At 40.4% G+C, this 15295-nt stretch overlaps 3 protein-coding genes and 1 pseudogene across 4 annotated transcripts; 2 read left to right on the top strand and 2 right to left on the bottom strand.

Moving 5' to 3' along the window:
* Nucleotides 1-1201: 1201 nt before the first annotated feature.
* On the top strand, nucleotides 1202-1669 carry LOC103451643 (uncharacterized). The gene has a single exon (XM_017336802.3). It carries the CDS (start codon nucleotides 1202-1204, stop codon nucleotides 1667-1669), a length of 468 nt encoding a protein of 155 aa, XP_017192291.2.
* Nucleotides 1670-4491: 2822 nt separating this feature from the next.
* Nucleotides 4492-13386, bottom strand: LOC103417937 (poly(ADP-ribose) glycohydrolase 1-like; annotated as a pseudogene).
* Nucleotides 4675-5771, top strand: LOC103426544 (uncharacterized). Its single transcript, XM_029108068.2, has 2 exons — nucleotides 4675-5018; nucleotides 5252-5771. Exons 1-2 carry the CDS (start codon nucleotides 4675-4677, stop codon nucleotides 5586-5588), a joined length of 681 nt encoding a protein of 226 aa, XP_028963901.2. The 3' UTR covers nucleotides 5589-5771.
* LOC103446478 (4-hydroxy-tetrahydrodipicolinate reductase 2, chloroplastic) lies at nucleotides 5631-15275 on the bottom strand. Of its 2 annotated transcripts, none has more exons than XM_070804740.1 (4): nucleotides 14728-15275; nucleotides 14466-14574; nucleotides 6341-6464; nucleotides 5631-5870 (listed from the first exon to the last, which is right to left on the bottom strand). In XM_070804740.1, the coding sequence occupies exons 1-3, from the start codon at nucleotides 14927-14929 to the stop codon at nucleotides 6461-6463; spliced, it is 315 nt and encodes a 104-aa protein (XP_070660841.1). In that variant the 5' UTR covers nucleotides 14930-15275; the 3' UTR covers nucleotides 5631-5870; nucleotides 6341-6460. The 2 variants fall into 2 exon arrangements, with proteins under 2 accessions (XP_070660841.1, XP_070660843.1); XM_070804742.1 differs by having other exon boundaries at nucleotides 6341-6449.
* Between the last annotated feature and the right edge of the window lie 20 nt (nucleotides 15276-15295).

Raw genomic sequence — 15295 nt, 5'->3', positions numbered from 1 at the left:
GAAACACAAGTGGTAGATCACGTGTTTTAATAGGAGTGGTTGGAATTTTTTTTTAAGTTATTAACTTTTTAGCACACATATTCCATTATTTGTATAGTGACACGTAGTGTACCAACTCATGTACCGGTCACACTGAAAAAATCTTTCGATTGAGTGGGATAAAAGATCTTGCCCGATGGAATTTCCTTCCATTTTATAAATTTAAAGTCAAATACAAAACTGGCGTGTTATACAAAATACCATCCACCAAGACTTATCTTTGTAATTCAGTTTAATTTCAATATATAAATCTTCTTTCAAAAAATTCTATCCCATCCTCCTTTTTCTTCTTATTTATTACAAGACCAAATAATATAACATTATTATTATTATCATGCGGCTTATTTGTCAAAAACCACTACCAATTCAAGTTTCAAAACCAAATCGAATATTAGGTCTCTGGTGATATTCTTCTTTACTTGAAAATGAAAAGTCTTAAGTTCGAATCTCGTAAATGATGAATTTGATACCAAATTAGATTGTCTATTATGTAACTTAGCCCCCTAAGTGTAAAAATATCAATATACTAAAAAACAAAAAAAACAAAAAAACAAAAAAACAAAAAAGCAAAAGACAAAAAAAAACCAAGTATAATCTTACAGATGCAGATGCAGGCACCAATGAATCACCAAACAAACCAAACAACCATAAAGCATGATCCAAGCCAACAAGGCTCTTGCTTTGTGAGAGTCGAGAAAAACGTCTATTATATGCAGTCTTACTCTTACTTTGCAAAGACACTATTTTTTGATGCAGTCTTACTCTTACTTTGCAAAAACACTATTTTTATGATTCGAACTCGTAACATTTTTAAGTCACAAAGAAGCAACTATTTAAGATTGACTTGCGACAGGTGGCTTTCATTTCTTTATAATATGCATGCGTCATCCAAGAACCTTTCCAACTGAATTCAAATAATGTGTGTGTGTGTATTTATATATATTGCAAAGAGTATTCTTGCTACTTGGCTATCTTGCTTGCTCATCCATAATCTTTCACAAATTCAGAAGAAAAAATGTCTAAATAGTTAGCAACCTTCTCTCTCCTCATCTCGCACAGATACAGAACAGATCATGAGCCGACAACAGCCTAGAGAATAGAGTATAGAGATCGATCGATAAGCTTCATTAGACTAGACTAGATCCAATCCGTAATTATAATTATGGAGGGTCTGATCCCAATGGTTTACAAGGCAATGAAGAGGAACAGAACTCGCCGCCAATACAGCTGCCTCTCCTCCTCCTCATTAGCAGCAGCAACCCCACCAGTATCAGGTCAAACTAGTAATTACAACATCGCTGACTTCTACATCGATCACAACAGTTACGTCTATGTTCCCCAACCTGCACCTTCAGCTGATCATCATCTTCCAACGATATTTAATGTTAATGGCGCGTCTGCCCGTCGGAACCAGTCGTCCTTATCCACAACCACAAACATTATTAATCATGGAGGTCGTCAGTTTCAGCATCGCCGTCACAAATCTGTTTCTCTCGGTTCTACTTCCAACTCTATGCAAGGATTCTCTTCATCGGTGGACGCTGATGACTCCATTAATTCTCCTCCTCCAAAGCAACTTGCCCGGTTTCGGAGCCACCGAAGTTTCTTCTCATGCATCTCTGGTGCCTAGCAGACTAGCAGTAGGCTAGTAGCTAGCTAGCTAATTATCAATGGCCACATGATCAGTACAACTCAAGGTGCTGCTTATTTCAATTCAATTACAGGGTTATTTACAACTCAAGGTGCTGCTTATTTCAATTCAATTACAGGGTTATTTACAACCTCTGCTGTCTGCTCTCTCTCTTCTCAGCTTTCGTCTCATATTTTTAATTTCTCTTGAAAATTTATAAAGAAATATTGTGATGCCCTCCAATTAGATTCGGATTTATGCATCTTTTTCACCATAAAATCAGTTAGAAATATGGTGGGAGTAGCCTAATTACTTACAAACACATGCAAAGACATCTCTTTTCCCGATGTGGGATTCATGCTGTCCATGATAAGACACATATAGAAGAAATAAAAGGAACATGAACTTCCGATTTATATACACATTATTAGCATTACCATGCAAAGCTTACACAAACACCGATCGAGACTCGGCTGTAACTGTACGACCAGTAAATGGTGAGATGGTGAGACAGAAGGAACAGAAGTGAAGAGATGGATGTACATTGCTTGCATTATGAATGTGTTTGTTGATGGTCATCTATTCAGAAGGACCGTCGGTCAAATATACAATACCGCATGTATATATTGTTGGAAAATATTAGTATTTAGGTTTTGCTTGTTAGTTTGGGATTTGGACCTAATCCATCCGAGTTAGAGTTTCTTAGATTTAGTTCTCTATAAATATTGATTGTAATTTAGTTTGAGAATAAGTCATTCACAATGTAGTCTCTTAGGGTTTTGTAGCCGTTTCGGCATTCTCGTTTGTTAAATAATATTCTTATTTTGTTAGTTTTATTCGTTTCGCATTCTGATATTCAATTTGGTATCAGAGCGGGTTTGATCCTTAGGGTTCAATCTGTTCTCGTTGGTATCAATTTGTTTGCCTTTGTCGTCGTTCGTTTTAGATTTGTTAGTTGGTATTGATTGTTTGCAAGGAAAAGAAAAATGAAAGAAAAAAAAGAAGTTTTGCTTGCAGAGGAGAAGATCCCCCAACAAATAAACAAAGGGGACGAAGGAGAAAAGAAGGAAAAAAAAAAGGAACCACGGAAAGAAGAAGAAGGAAGAAAAAAAAAAGGGAAAAAAAAGAAAGGAAAAAAATATGGTTGCTTTGTGGCCCGTGTATTCTTGCATTGGGCATGGTAGCTTGAACTTGGAATGGAAATCTAGCATCAGCATCGGTATTGGCATTGCCATGGGCATGGGCATTGGCATTGAAATTTGGAGTTTTGCATCCACATATACTTTGGCAAACCCATGTCGTGTACCACCATGAGTTTGACAGGGGTGTTGGAAAATAGTAGTATTTAGGTTTATTTTAGTATTTAGGTTTTGCTTGTTAGTTTAGGATTTGAGCTTAGCCCATTCGAGTTAGGGTTTCTTAGATTTAGTTCTCTATAAATATTAATTGTAATTTAGTTTTAGAATTAAATCATTCACAATGTAGTCTTTTAGGGTTTTGTAGTCATTTTGACATTCTCATTTGTTTAATAATATTCTTATTTTGTTAATTTTATTCGTTTCGTATTCTGATATTCAACTTATATGCTACATATACAAATACAAATTATACATTGAAGCGAGCGCAGATGGATGGAATCACGGAATAACTAGGTGACCAGCAACAAACATATCCACTGCTGCAAATTACCACCACCAATTATACTCAATAGGCCGGTCTGTCGCACACACGTTTGGCAAAATGATGCCTCCATGGTCCATATATACAAGCAGTAAAACAACTCGTATAGTAGGGATAAGGAGAAAGATAGTCGATAGCCTTGAGCTTCAGATTCAGCCTGCACTGGGTTTAAAAACTGGGACCATCTCATCTCATCTCATCTGATGTTAGGTATTCTGACAGTGAATAGTGGAATATGCCAAGCACCATTCCCTAGGCTAAAACAGCATATACTTGCGACTCAAACTTGACTCCGTCTGTCAGTTTTACCAGTTGGTTGGAGGTTGGAAGTTGGAACATGGAATGGAAGTTGGTAACTACTAACTACTAACGCATGCATCATTGATTCTCAAAACTGGATTTCCTATTTCCTGACAAGGAGAGAAGCATGGTAACTTCTAGAAATCAGATCTACTCGTGTTTGCACCATGCTTATGTCCAAAACGACCCTGTTTCGAGTCAGTCAGGTGAGGGCGCTGGTGATTTTGGTTTACCACTTAGAATTTATGTCCGAATTTATCAAGTGTAGCTGTGTAGGTCACTCTGTAGTCTAGGATGAGTTTCACTCCCTCTTGAATTTAAGTTTATGAAGCCTAATAAGCCGATCGCTACAGACATAATGAAGCACCCTATGTACTGTATTGTAACCCAAAGGAAAGGGAAAAGAAAAAAAGAAAATGGTACTGCATTTATCCAATTTTTTGTTATGGCCAATTACGTCCAACGACATTTATTGTAGAATTTGGACGGCCTAAATGAAACATCGGTGTTATCGGAAAACAAAAATGTCAAACAATGTTAACAGCTTATGCTCTCTCCATAAAGTAATTGATCAGGAGTCCTCAACAGCCTGCAATTGCCATCATCAGCCGCCCTAGTATATACCTAGTACAGTCATAAGATCAGAATTTATGCCTTTTTTTTCTTTTGGGAGAAAATGAAAGTGCATACAAAACTTCTTCATGTCCAGTTTCCACAACTCCACTAAGAAAGAAGGCCAGCCTATTACCAGCTAAGTCTTATATTCTTCTACTTAAAAGCCAATAGAGAATCCGCAAGTTAAATTCCATAAATCTAATTGGAAACAAAACAAAGGAATCTGATAACATCAAGAACAAGAAAAATGTTTTGTTATATATAACAATGTAATTGTCTTGTTAGGATTACCAACAATATATATATATATACATATATATATATAGAGAGAGAGAGAGAGAGAGAGAGAGAGAGAGAGAGAGAGAGAGAGAGAGGAAGAGAGAGAGAGAGAGCGGCAAGGTAGAGAAGCTATGGCTACAAGCATGGATAGGTATTGGCATTGCCTTTCTCTGTGCCTACTTGTCCTGGTAATGACTAGTGCATATGCATCAAATGATGACCAAGAATTGAAGAGTAAGCGACTTTGCAGCCAGTGCTTGAAATGTGAGTCAAGTAAATGCCCTCCAAGCGAAGCCTACCCCCATCTGACTGCATTTGATGACACTCTTATTGCTGGTGCTTTACAGTCTGACTTTGTGGATTTGAATGACAGAGGAGTTTACTCAGTGCCAGATATCAAAGGTGGCCAATCGCCAAATCTAAATGCTTATTATGGCTGGAAATCTACTTCTGGTTCTGCTTCCGGTTTTCACAGGTGATCCTATTTTTATGCTTAATTTGTTCTCTGAAATTAAGGCCAAACATATAAATAAATAAAACAAATACAGGCCTTTAACCTGTTAGCATTTTCCTCTGTTTGATCTCGGGTTGTAATATACCGAACGATTTTACTGTAAAGATAAATAGATGACAGACACTTCATTATGAGTGAAAAGTCCAATAATATCCTCGCCTTGCATATGCTCTTTTTCGTTGTGTGCTCCCCAGGTTTAGCAACTATATGGACAAATGTTCAGGTGGACAAACTTACCTCACGGTGGACAAGCACGGCACTGTTAGCCTTCGTTTATTGAGCTCCCTGGAAAGCTTAGCAGAGGCTGACTGGAAATCAATTAATGCACCCAAGAAACTAAATCATCGCCAATTCCGCTTCTGGGTCTCTCACAGTACAAGAAAATGCCTCACTGTATTTGGAGGAAAAACAAAGAAACGAAGAGTGGGTGTGTCCGAATGCAAGTTTAATGGCGCAAACCCGTACCAACTGTTTGCCTTCCGCTTTCATTACCACAAAGCCTTCTGTTGTTGCGGTGTTCACAACGAGTGATGAATTTTGTTTTAAAAGAGCCTGAAGTCAAAGTTGGCACAATTCAAAATAAGAAGGTACACATAAGTGTGTGTGTCCATGTGATTGCTACTCATAGCAAAATATATAACATTTCCATTACAAGGCATTTGTGGTGTATGACTAAATATGGAGTTTTAATACGGGAGACATATTGATAAACAATGCTTAAATTTTAGGCCGTCGGAGGCTACAATCCTTCCACTTGGGAATGGATCCAGGGACATATTACGATTCCAAAGGATAGGAATACCAGCTGTGATACTTGCTAAAAACCAGTGTTCTAAAAAACGGCCTAGGCGGCCGCCTAGGCGCTGGGCGCCTAGCAACCGAGGCGTTTTTGGGCAAATCGGGAGGAAAAATCGGGTTGGGCCTAGGCGGCGCCTAGGCGGTCTAGGCGGGTTAGGCGGGCTAGGCGGTCCTAGGCGGCCCTAGACGGTCCTAGGCGGTCCTAGGAGGTTTTTTTTTTTTTTTTTTATTAATTGCGTGCTTTTTTCTTTTTTGGTTTCATGGTGGTATACTTATGGAAATGGTGTATCTAATTTGCAAATAATGGATTTACTACAAGTTCATCCAATACTTATGGAAATAGTGTACCTAATTTGCATTTTATCATTATTTTATTATCCATACAAGTATAGTTTTTTTTTAGGTGTCAATATGCCCTTATTTACAAGATATTCAAGAAATTTACCTAGCCCGCCGCCCGACTAGCGCTTAGCGTTTTTTAGAACCTTGCTAAAAACAGAAAGTAAACTAGCCGTTACAATTTAAAGACTAACGGCTACTACTAAAATAGCAAGTTCTTCATTTCTTCAATTTCATCTTCCTCTTCAATTTCAGCTGCATGATTATCATCTGCAGGTTGGATTTAAGCTAATATACCGAACGATTTTACTGTGAAGAGTAATTTAATAAAAGTAATTTGGAATGCTTGAAGCCTTCCTCAAAGTTGCAGGGACCAAATTAGCATTAAACAATGTAAAATCCTTTGGCTAGGTATATTATGGGTTTCTATTCTGGAAGCATGACTATTCCATATGATTCAAATAATCTGTCTGTGGTTAACTAAAATATACATACCGGAGGAGGAACTTTTGTTTATATTGTCTCATCCAGGACAGCATAATGCATCTATTGCAGTAATTCGGGTTTTACGTCTTCTAAGAGAGTCAGTATCACTTGTGCCCACATAGTCACCAGCAAAACGAAAAGAAGCAGCATACCTACACCACCAACAACAACAACAAAGCCTTTTCCCACTAAGTGGGGTCGGCTATATGAATCCTAGAACGCCATTGCGCTCGGTTTTGTGTCATGTCCTCCGTTAGATACAAGTACTCAAGTCTTTTCTTAGGGTCTCTTCCAAAGTTTTCCTAGGTCTTCCTCTACCCCTTCGGCCCTGAACCTCTGTCCCGTAGTCACATTTTCGAACCAGAGCGTCAGTAGGCCTTCTTTGCACTTGCCCAAACCACCGGAACTGATTTTCTCTCATATTTCCTTCAATTTCGACTACTCCTACTTTACCTCGGATATCCTCATTCCCAATCTTATCATTTCTCGTGTGCCCACACATCCCACGAAGCATCCTCATCTCCGCTACACCCATTTTGTGTACGTGTTGATGCTTCACCGCCCAACATTCTGTGACATACAACATCGCTGGCCTTATTGCCGTCCTATAAAATTTTCCCTTGAGCTTCAGTGGCCTACGACGGTCACACAACACGCCGGATGCACTCTTACACTTCATCCATCCAACTTGTATTCTATGGTTGAGATCTCCATCTAATTCTCCGTTCTCTTGCAAGATAGATCCTAGGTAGCGAAAACGGTCGCTTTTTGTGATCTTCGCTAGATTGCTCTGGTCATTAGTGTGGATAAGTATATAAATGGATAGAGATAGGAAAGCAAACACAAGATGTACGTGGTTCACCCAGATTGGCTACGTCCATGGAATAGAGGAGTTCTCATTAATTGTGAAGGGTTTACACAAGTACATAGGTTCAAGCTCTCCTTTAGTGAGTATAAGTGAATGATTTAATACAAATGACATTAGGAAATATTGTAGGAGAATGATCTCGTAATCACGAAACTTCTAAGTACCGGAGTGTGGTATCGTCTTGACTTGTCTTATCTGTCTCATAGGTAGATATGGCATCTTCTCTGGAAGTACTCTTCCTCCATCCAGGGATGGTATCTTTAACTGGTGGAGATGCACAAGGTAATGTATCAATTTCACTTGAAGCTTACTTGTAGTTTCAGGCTTGGTCAAGCGCGATACAAACCATGTAGTAGGAGTCCCCCAAGTCGCCGAGCTAGGGGATCTGCTGAAAGAGGTGACAGACAAGGTAAGCAATCAGAGCTCCGGCTGATTGTTCACATTCTCCCTATCTTGCAGGCAACATGAAGGATAAAGAGAAGAAAAATGAGAAGAGATGATATGTGATACTTTTGCTTTTGAAGAAGTAACTTTCCACAGGCTTATTCTTGAACTAGGCTGGAGGGTTTTCTGGTTTTCTCCAGAGTATAAGGCCGACTGAAGAATTTGAGGGTCAAAACAAGTCCATCAAATCTAGAGTACGTTCGACCCTACTGATATGGGATACTTTTGCTTTTGACAGAGTAGTGGATGTATCGGCACGTGTGCTGTTACGCTTGTCTCCACATGCTTCTTTGTATCCTTCTCACTTGCCCTATCTGTTCCTCAGGCAGATGCGGTATCTTCCCTGGAAGCATAAGATGTTGAAGATGAGTACTCGAGAGCAATGCCAGGTAAGTACTCAGGTAAGGGGTTCCAGGCAGTCAGTTCCTGGCTGGAAGCTTGATTCCAATTGCTGACTGATTGCTCTCTTTCTCCTTGTCTTGCAAGTAAGAACAAGGCCAAAGGAAAAGACAGGGAAAAAGCATGATATGGGATACTCTTGCTTTTAACCCTGATGATATGAGATATTCTTGCTCTAGTATAGCTTGTTTGCAGAGGTATTATCGGGGGGAAAGAAAGCTGAATATTTCGAAAGGCTTCGTTGGGAGTGCCCTCTCAGATAAGAGGAAGGGTTGAGCATTTTTGCAGGTCTGCCTGTCCGTTGGGGATGGAGGTCGACATATATAGGAGTCTCCCTGACATCAAGTAATAATGTTATTCCTTTACCCTGCTTGGTCATAGCACGGTAGTAGGAGCTGCCAGCTTCACATGTTTTAACTCTGTCAGAGCACTTTGAAAAAGTGGTCTATGGTATCTGGAAAGCTGATGTTGCGTGTGAAGATTACAAACAAGCTTTATCCAAGGAGATCCAGCTCTTGAAGTTGGGAAAGTGGTGCCTCTTCGGTTTTCGAACAAGCAATCCTGTCGGGGATCTGGCTCTCGAGATTCGGAGAACGATGCCTCTTCGATTTTTGAGAAAGCAATCCTGCTGGGGGTCTGGCTCTCGAGATTCGGAGAGCGGTGTCTCTTCGATTTTTGAGAAAGTAATCATGTTGGGAGTCTGGTTCTCGAGATTCGGAGGGCGGTGCCTCTTCGATTTTGGAGCAAGCAATCTTGTTGGGAGTGTTTTCTCGAATGTGAGTAAAGGTTGGGCATGTTTGCTAGTCTACATTGCCACGAAGCACAGAGGTTGACACACAGGGACTTTCCAATTATCCAGCAGTGGTACTGTTCCTTTACCCGATTTTTGAGAAAGTAATCATGTTGGGAGTCTGGCTCTCGAGATTCGAAGGGCAATGCCTCTTCGATTTTGGAGCAAGCAATCTTGTTGGGAGTGTTTTCTCGAATGTGAGTAAAGGTTGGGCATGTTTGCTAGTCTACCTTGCCACGAAGCACAGAGGTTGACCTTTCCAATTATCCAGCAATGGTACTGTTCCTTTACCCTCTCTTCGATTTTTGAGAAAGTAATCATGTTAGGAGTCTGGCTCTCGAGATTCAGAAGGCGGTGCCTCTTCGATTTTGGAGCAAGCAATCTTGTTGGGAGTGTTTTCTCGAATGTGAGTAAAGGTTGGGCAGGTTTGCTGGTCTACCTTGACACACTGGGACCTTCCAATTATCCAGCAGTGGTACTGTTCCTTTACCCTTGTGGGTAATAATATGGTAGCTAGACCTTCAAAATTTATGCGTCTAAACTTTGTTAGTGTTGTTTCTTTGCTATTCTTTTACCCTTATTGGTCAGAGCGATGTAGTGGGAGCTGCAAGCTTCACGTGTCTCAACTTTGTCAGATAACTTTGGCAAAGTTATCTGTGGTACCCATGAGCTACTGTTGCGTGTGGGAAATGGGTGATTGAACAGTACGATTCATGTGCTTTCTACTTCACCAGAAATCTTCGACAGAATGCCCATAATTTCCGCAAAGCTGAGTGTGCGTGTGACAGGTGCTGACAAGGCTGGAAAAGCATGTGCCTCTTCAATTTCTGAGATCGGCCCTCGTGGTCTCTGAGCAGCCCAGCTTTTGAGAAAGCAAGCCTCTTCGATTTCTGAGATCGGCCTTCGTGGTCTTTGAGCAGCCCAGCTTTTGAGAAAGCAAACGCCTCTTCGATTTCTGAGCAGGCGCCTTTTCGATTTTTGAAGCTTCGTCGAGTGCAGATTTTTATAGGGGCTGGCATTAAGTTCCAAATCACACTTGAATCTCCACCAGTAGAAGCTCCATTCTTGCACTTCTAAGATCTTGATTTGTCCGACCTCTTCTCTCTTCAACACCTTTGAAAATGTCTGGCCCCTCCGACCGTCGTTTTGACTTGAACCTTGTTGAAGAGGCAGCCCCGCCTTCTCTAGACAACATATGGCGCCCATCCTTCGTCTCCCCTACTGGTCCTCTTACCGTTGGGGATTCCGTGATGAAGAATGATATGACCGCTGCAGTAGTGGCCAGGAACCTTCTCACTCCCAAAGATAACAGACTACTTTCCAAACGGTCTGATGAGTTGGCTGTTAAGGATTCTCTGGCTCTCAGTGTTCAGTGTGCAGGTTATGTGTCTAATATGGCCCAACGCCTATTTGCTCGAACCCGCCAAGTTGAATCATTGGCGGCTGAAGTGATGAGTCTCAAACAGGAGATTAGAGGGCTCAAACATGAGAATAAACAGTTGCACCGGCTCGCACATGACTATGCTACAAACATGAAGAGGAAGCTTGACACGATGAAGGAATCTGATGGTCAGGTTTTACTTGATCATCAGAGATTTGTGGGTTTGTTCCAAAGGCATTTATTGCCTTCGTCTTCTGGGGCTGTACCGCGTAATGAAGCTCCAAATGATCAACCTCTGATGCCTCCTCCTTCTAGGGTTCTGTCCAGTACTGAGGCTCCGAATGATCCCCCTCCGATGCCTTCTCTTTCTGGGGCTCTACCGACTGCTGAGACTTCTCCTAAACAATATTTGTGAAGGCTCCCTCTTGTTTGTTTATTTTGACTCATGTATATGTACATATTTGTAACTTATCGGGCATCATACACCACTTAAAAAATTTGATGACAATTGGAAAGCAGAACCAAATTAAAGTCATACGTATGTATGAACAACAAATGTTTTTCTAAACAAAATATCTGTGACTACTGTCTAACAGAAACAAATAAGCAAACAATATGTTATCAATCCTCACCCTGTATAATTTGAAAACCTTTCTGCACCAATAATTTCTGTAGCCTCATTATCTTCCATGGAAGGCATGAACAGCATGCTAGCAATTAATTCAGGATTGATCAAGAAACAAATCTCTTCCTATGTGAGATGATAAAAACAAATAAAAATTAGGTGCTTCTGCAACTAGATCATGGCCTGCATGATCCAAGAAAAGGTCAAACATATAAAAAGATAGTCTAAAAGAGCTGGCACGCACACTTACGTGAAACATACAAAGAGTCACAAATCAGACCTGTACACAGCCCGTGCGAAGATCACCACCTCCTATATACTTATTTGCAAAGTCGACTTCCTGAATTGCTCCAAAAACTAGCCTTGGGGTAAGAAATGCTTAAAGGATCAGGTTTCAGAGGAAGAACTTTCCGTTCAAATGAGACAAAACCCCGAGGCATATGGAAACTTATCCCTTCAAAGTGGTGTATAATGCACCTTATCTTATTCTCTTGTTGTTCATTATAACCGTCATATAAAGTCCTGAAAGTACATTCGAGGAGGTAAGTGTATTTACTACAACTCTATGTGTAGTAGAAGTAAACTATAAGTCTAGAAGAAACAAGTGCCACATAAGAAATCAAAACGACATACGTAAACAAATGGTCGAAGTTGGTGGTTGGGAGATGTTTGGCACCTCGTTTATTGGTGGGGAACAGACAAAATAAAGAGCACCCAAGAAGAGCACTAATTAGTTCCTGAAAAGCAACATGGACAATAATCAGAAAAGTAATACCGCAACTAAGGAAGTTTTAACAAAGCAAAGACAGAATGAAATCTTCAGCATGATCTTCCCCATGGGATGTGAGCCTTTATGGTGGTAGACATCAAAATTTCGGTGAAATAAATGTTGACCAATAGTTACAATTTCAACGCTCACGTGTCACATAAATTTTACACGTAGCGTGTGACTAAACGAAAAATCAAAATAAATCAGAAAAGTTATCAAATATGACACATGTCAACACCTGACAGAAACGATTTATTTCATCTGCATATTATATTCAAAATTAGGCCTTGGAAAATTCTATAAATAGGAATCCAATGCATTCATTTGGAGGGGGAATTCATAACCAATTCACCTCACACCAAAACCTTGAAAGCTTTGAAACTCCAAAACTCCAAGCAAATCCCGAAGGATCAAGAAAGCTCTCTTCGTTCTTCGTCAACCCAACCTTCAAGATCAAGCCCCAACGGCCCTTTGAAGGAACTTCCACCAATTCAAGATCAAGCTCCGACGGCCCTTGAAGAAAGCGTTCATCGTTCATCATTCGTTCATCCTAAGATCAAGCCCCAACGGCCATTTGGATCAACAACATCAACAAATCCACATATCCAACCGTTCTTCAAGATAAAGCCCAAAAGCCCTTGAAGATCCATTCATCAACTGTTCATCAAGATCAAGCCCCAAAGGCCCTTGAATATCCGTTCATCAACAGTTCTTCAAGATCGAGCCCAAAAGCCTTGAAGATTCGTTCATCCATCAACCTTTAAGATCAAGCCCAAAGGGCTCTTGAAGAAACTTCCCTCAACCTTCAAGATTAGGCCCCAACGGCCTTGAAGAAAACTTTCAACCGTTAATCCAAGATCAAGCTTCGACGGCCCTTGGATAAATCGCACATCCACAAATCAACACCTTACGCAGATCGAATCAGATGATCAAATTTGAGAGAGATTGTAACCCCTAAATCATTAATATAAATATTATTTTGTACACGTGTTCTTGTCTCGTTTGTTTCAGGAAAATTTCGTGTTTACAATGGTTCTTCAGATAAAAAGCCTACATAATATTCATGAAGTGCAAGCAACAATGAAGATATAGTCTTATAGATACCTGGCTGAGGACCACGATTCCTGGTTGTTAATCCAGTCGACGAAGGCCAGTTTTGTGTCCATAATAAGGTCATCCGCATTTTGATAGTGGTCTTCTAACAGGGAGGGCAACCGCAAGAGCAAATTTGCCAATGCTGGGACAACTTCTCCAAACCTTTTCCTTGCTTCCTCCCTGGAAATGAGCTGCACAACCCACGTTTTTCTATTCAGAATAATATTTTTTTTCTTAATGGAGCTAGTTATATGATTGATTGCCTTAACTAATTAGAAACTACTTCTAATCTATTTCCATAGTTCAACCCAATACTCAGGACAAAACAAACTCATTTGTCCAAATCCAAACCATTATTATTTATCTTATCAGACACTTGAACAGAAAAAGGAGATTAGAAGTGCTCCGCGGGGAGAGCACTTCTTTTTTATTTTCTTTTTTGGTAGTCCACGTCCTATTTAAGAGTTTTTTTTTAATTATTATTGAAACAAAATTACGGAGTTTGTTGGACTTATCTATTTCGAGCTACGGCCTGTTGGGCCACAAATCTAGCGATGTGAGGCTGCTAACGAGTCCAAAACAACAAAAAGATGAACTCAATTTTTTCAAGCGATTCGGGGTGGGCATTTTTTATGGCAGATACTTATCAAGCAAACGAGCATCTTATCTATTTTTAAGCATTAAATTGAACAAAATAATGTCACGCAATTACCATACACTTCAATTTCCAAGACTTGCATAGCTTCTCTGTTATGTTGGTGATCGGTTCGGTGTTGGTTTTATTTTCAGTTGAACCTTATAATTTATCGGCAAAACTGGAGTATCAAGTTAATGGTAATGGCCCTAATGGGTACATATAAGATTTATATGTATATTCTCATCTCTAACTAGCACGAGGCCTTTTGGGAGCTCACTAGCTTCGGGAACCCGAAGTTAAGCGAGTTCGCGTAAGAGCAATCCCAGGATGGGTGATCTACTGAGAAGTTCTTGTGTGAGTTCCTAAAATGGAACCCGAAGTTAAGTGAGTTCGGGCGAGAGCAATCCCATGATGGGTGACCCACTGGGGAAGTTCTCATGTGAGTTCCCAAAAACAAAACCGTGAGGGCCTGGTCAGGACCCAAAGCAGACAATATCGTGCTACAATAGAGTCAGGCCCAGGATGTGGTGGGGGCCCGAACCCGGATGTGACATCATGTATGGGGACTGGCCACACTTTCTTAACCTTAATGGTATGTAACACAAGAAAAGAATAATCTACTTTCCTCGCAACTAGGCAAATTTGAAACATAAACTAATATGGAGTTTCACTTTTTCAATATAGAATTTACCAGATCAGGTAAAATGAAAAGGAGCTGCTACGGTTTACCATTTCTAATTATCCAAAGCTATAATTAACATGTATCATTTAATATACCTGTTCCACATCAAAGGACACCCCCAACTTCTGGAAGCAAGAAATAACAGCCTTGGCAGTGTTCCCATCACAAAGGGCACTCCAACTTTGCAATACAGCTCTGCGTTATCTGGATATGACAGAACAAAAATAAAAATAAAAATAAACCCAAGAGAATCAAGACGCAGAATCACCTACACTATTTGCAGCAACAATGGAAAGGAAAAGTTTTTTGAAGTAGAAGAAGGTCAAAATAGAGTTCCAAACCAACGGTAGTACTCACTATTGACTGCAGACGGGACAGTGAAGTCGACGACAATCAAATTGGGATATTTCTGGAAAAGGGATCTTTCATGAGGACCATGCACTAGAATCTCGTTCGTACCGACTTGGACGGTTTGGCCAGATTCCTCAGCAGAGCCAAAAGAAACTGGAACCACAGTGAGTCCTGCAGAATTTGCTGCTTGGATGATAGCCTTCCCCATCTTGCCACTACATCCATTTACCTTTTGGACAAAAAGAAGACAAATTATCACAGCTGCTGGGAGTTCGACGGCATTTGATTGAAATTTCTCGAAAGACTATTGATTTAGAGTAGAAGAGTTGTGGTATTGAGAAAAGGGTAGTGCTAGAAAGCATTAACAGGAATGTCAATCTTGTTCTTGGAGAGCGACTACTCAAGCTCAACGCTTTGATCGGGTATGGCTGAAACTGACATCACCTATGCTGCTGCTGCTGCTGCTAACGACGATGATAATGAAAGTGTTTGCCTCCGAGCAGTGATGATGGTAGCAGCATCCAATCTGGTGGTTGCAGCTCCAGCCAATAATGCCCGCTTCTGTTGCTGAGGA

The sequence above is a fragment of the Malus domestica genome, chromosome 02 (assembly GCF_042453785.1).
Source record: "Malus domestica chromosome 02, GDT2T_hap1".
Lineage (NCBI taxonomy): Eukaryota > Viridiplantae > Streptophyta > Magnoliopsida > Rosales > Rosaceae > Malus > Malus domestica.
This window is presented reverse-complemented; position numbering and strand designations above follow the sequence as displayed.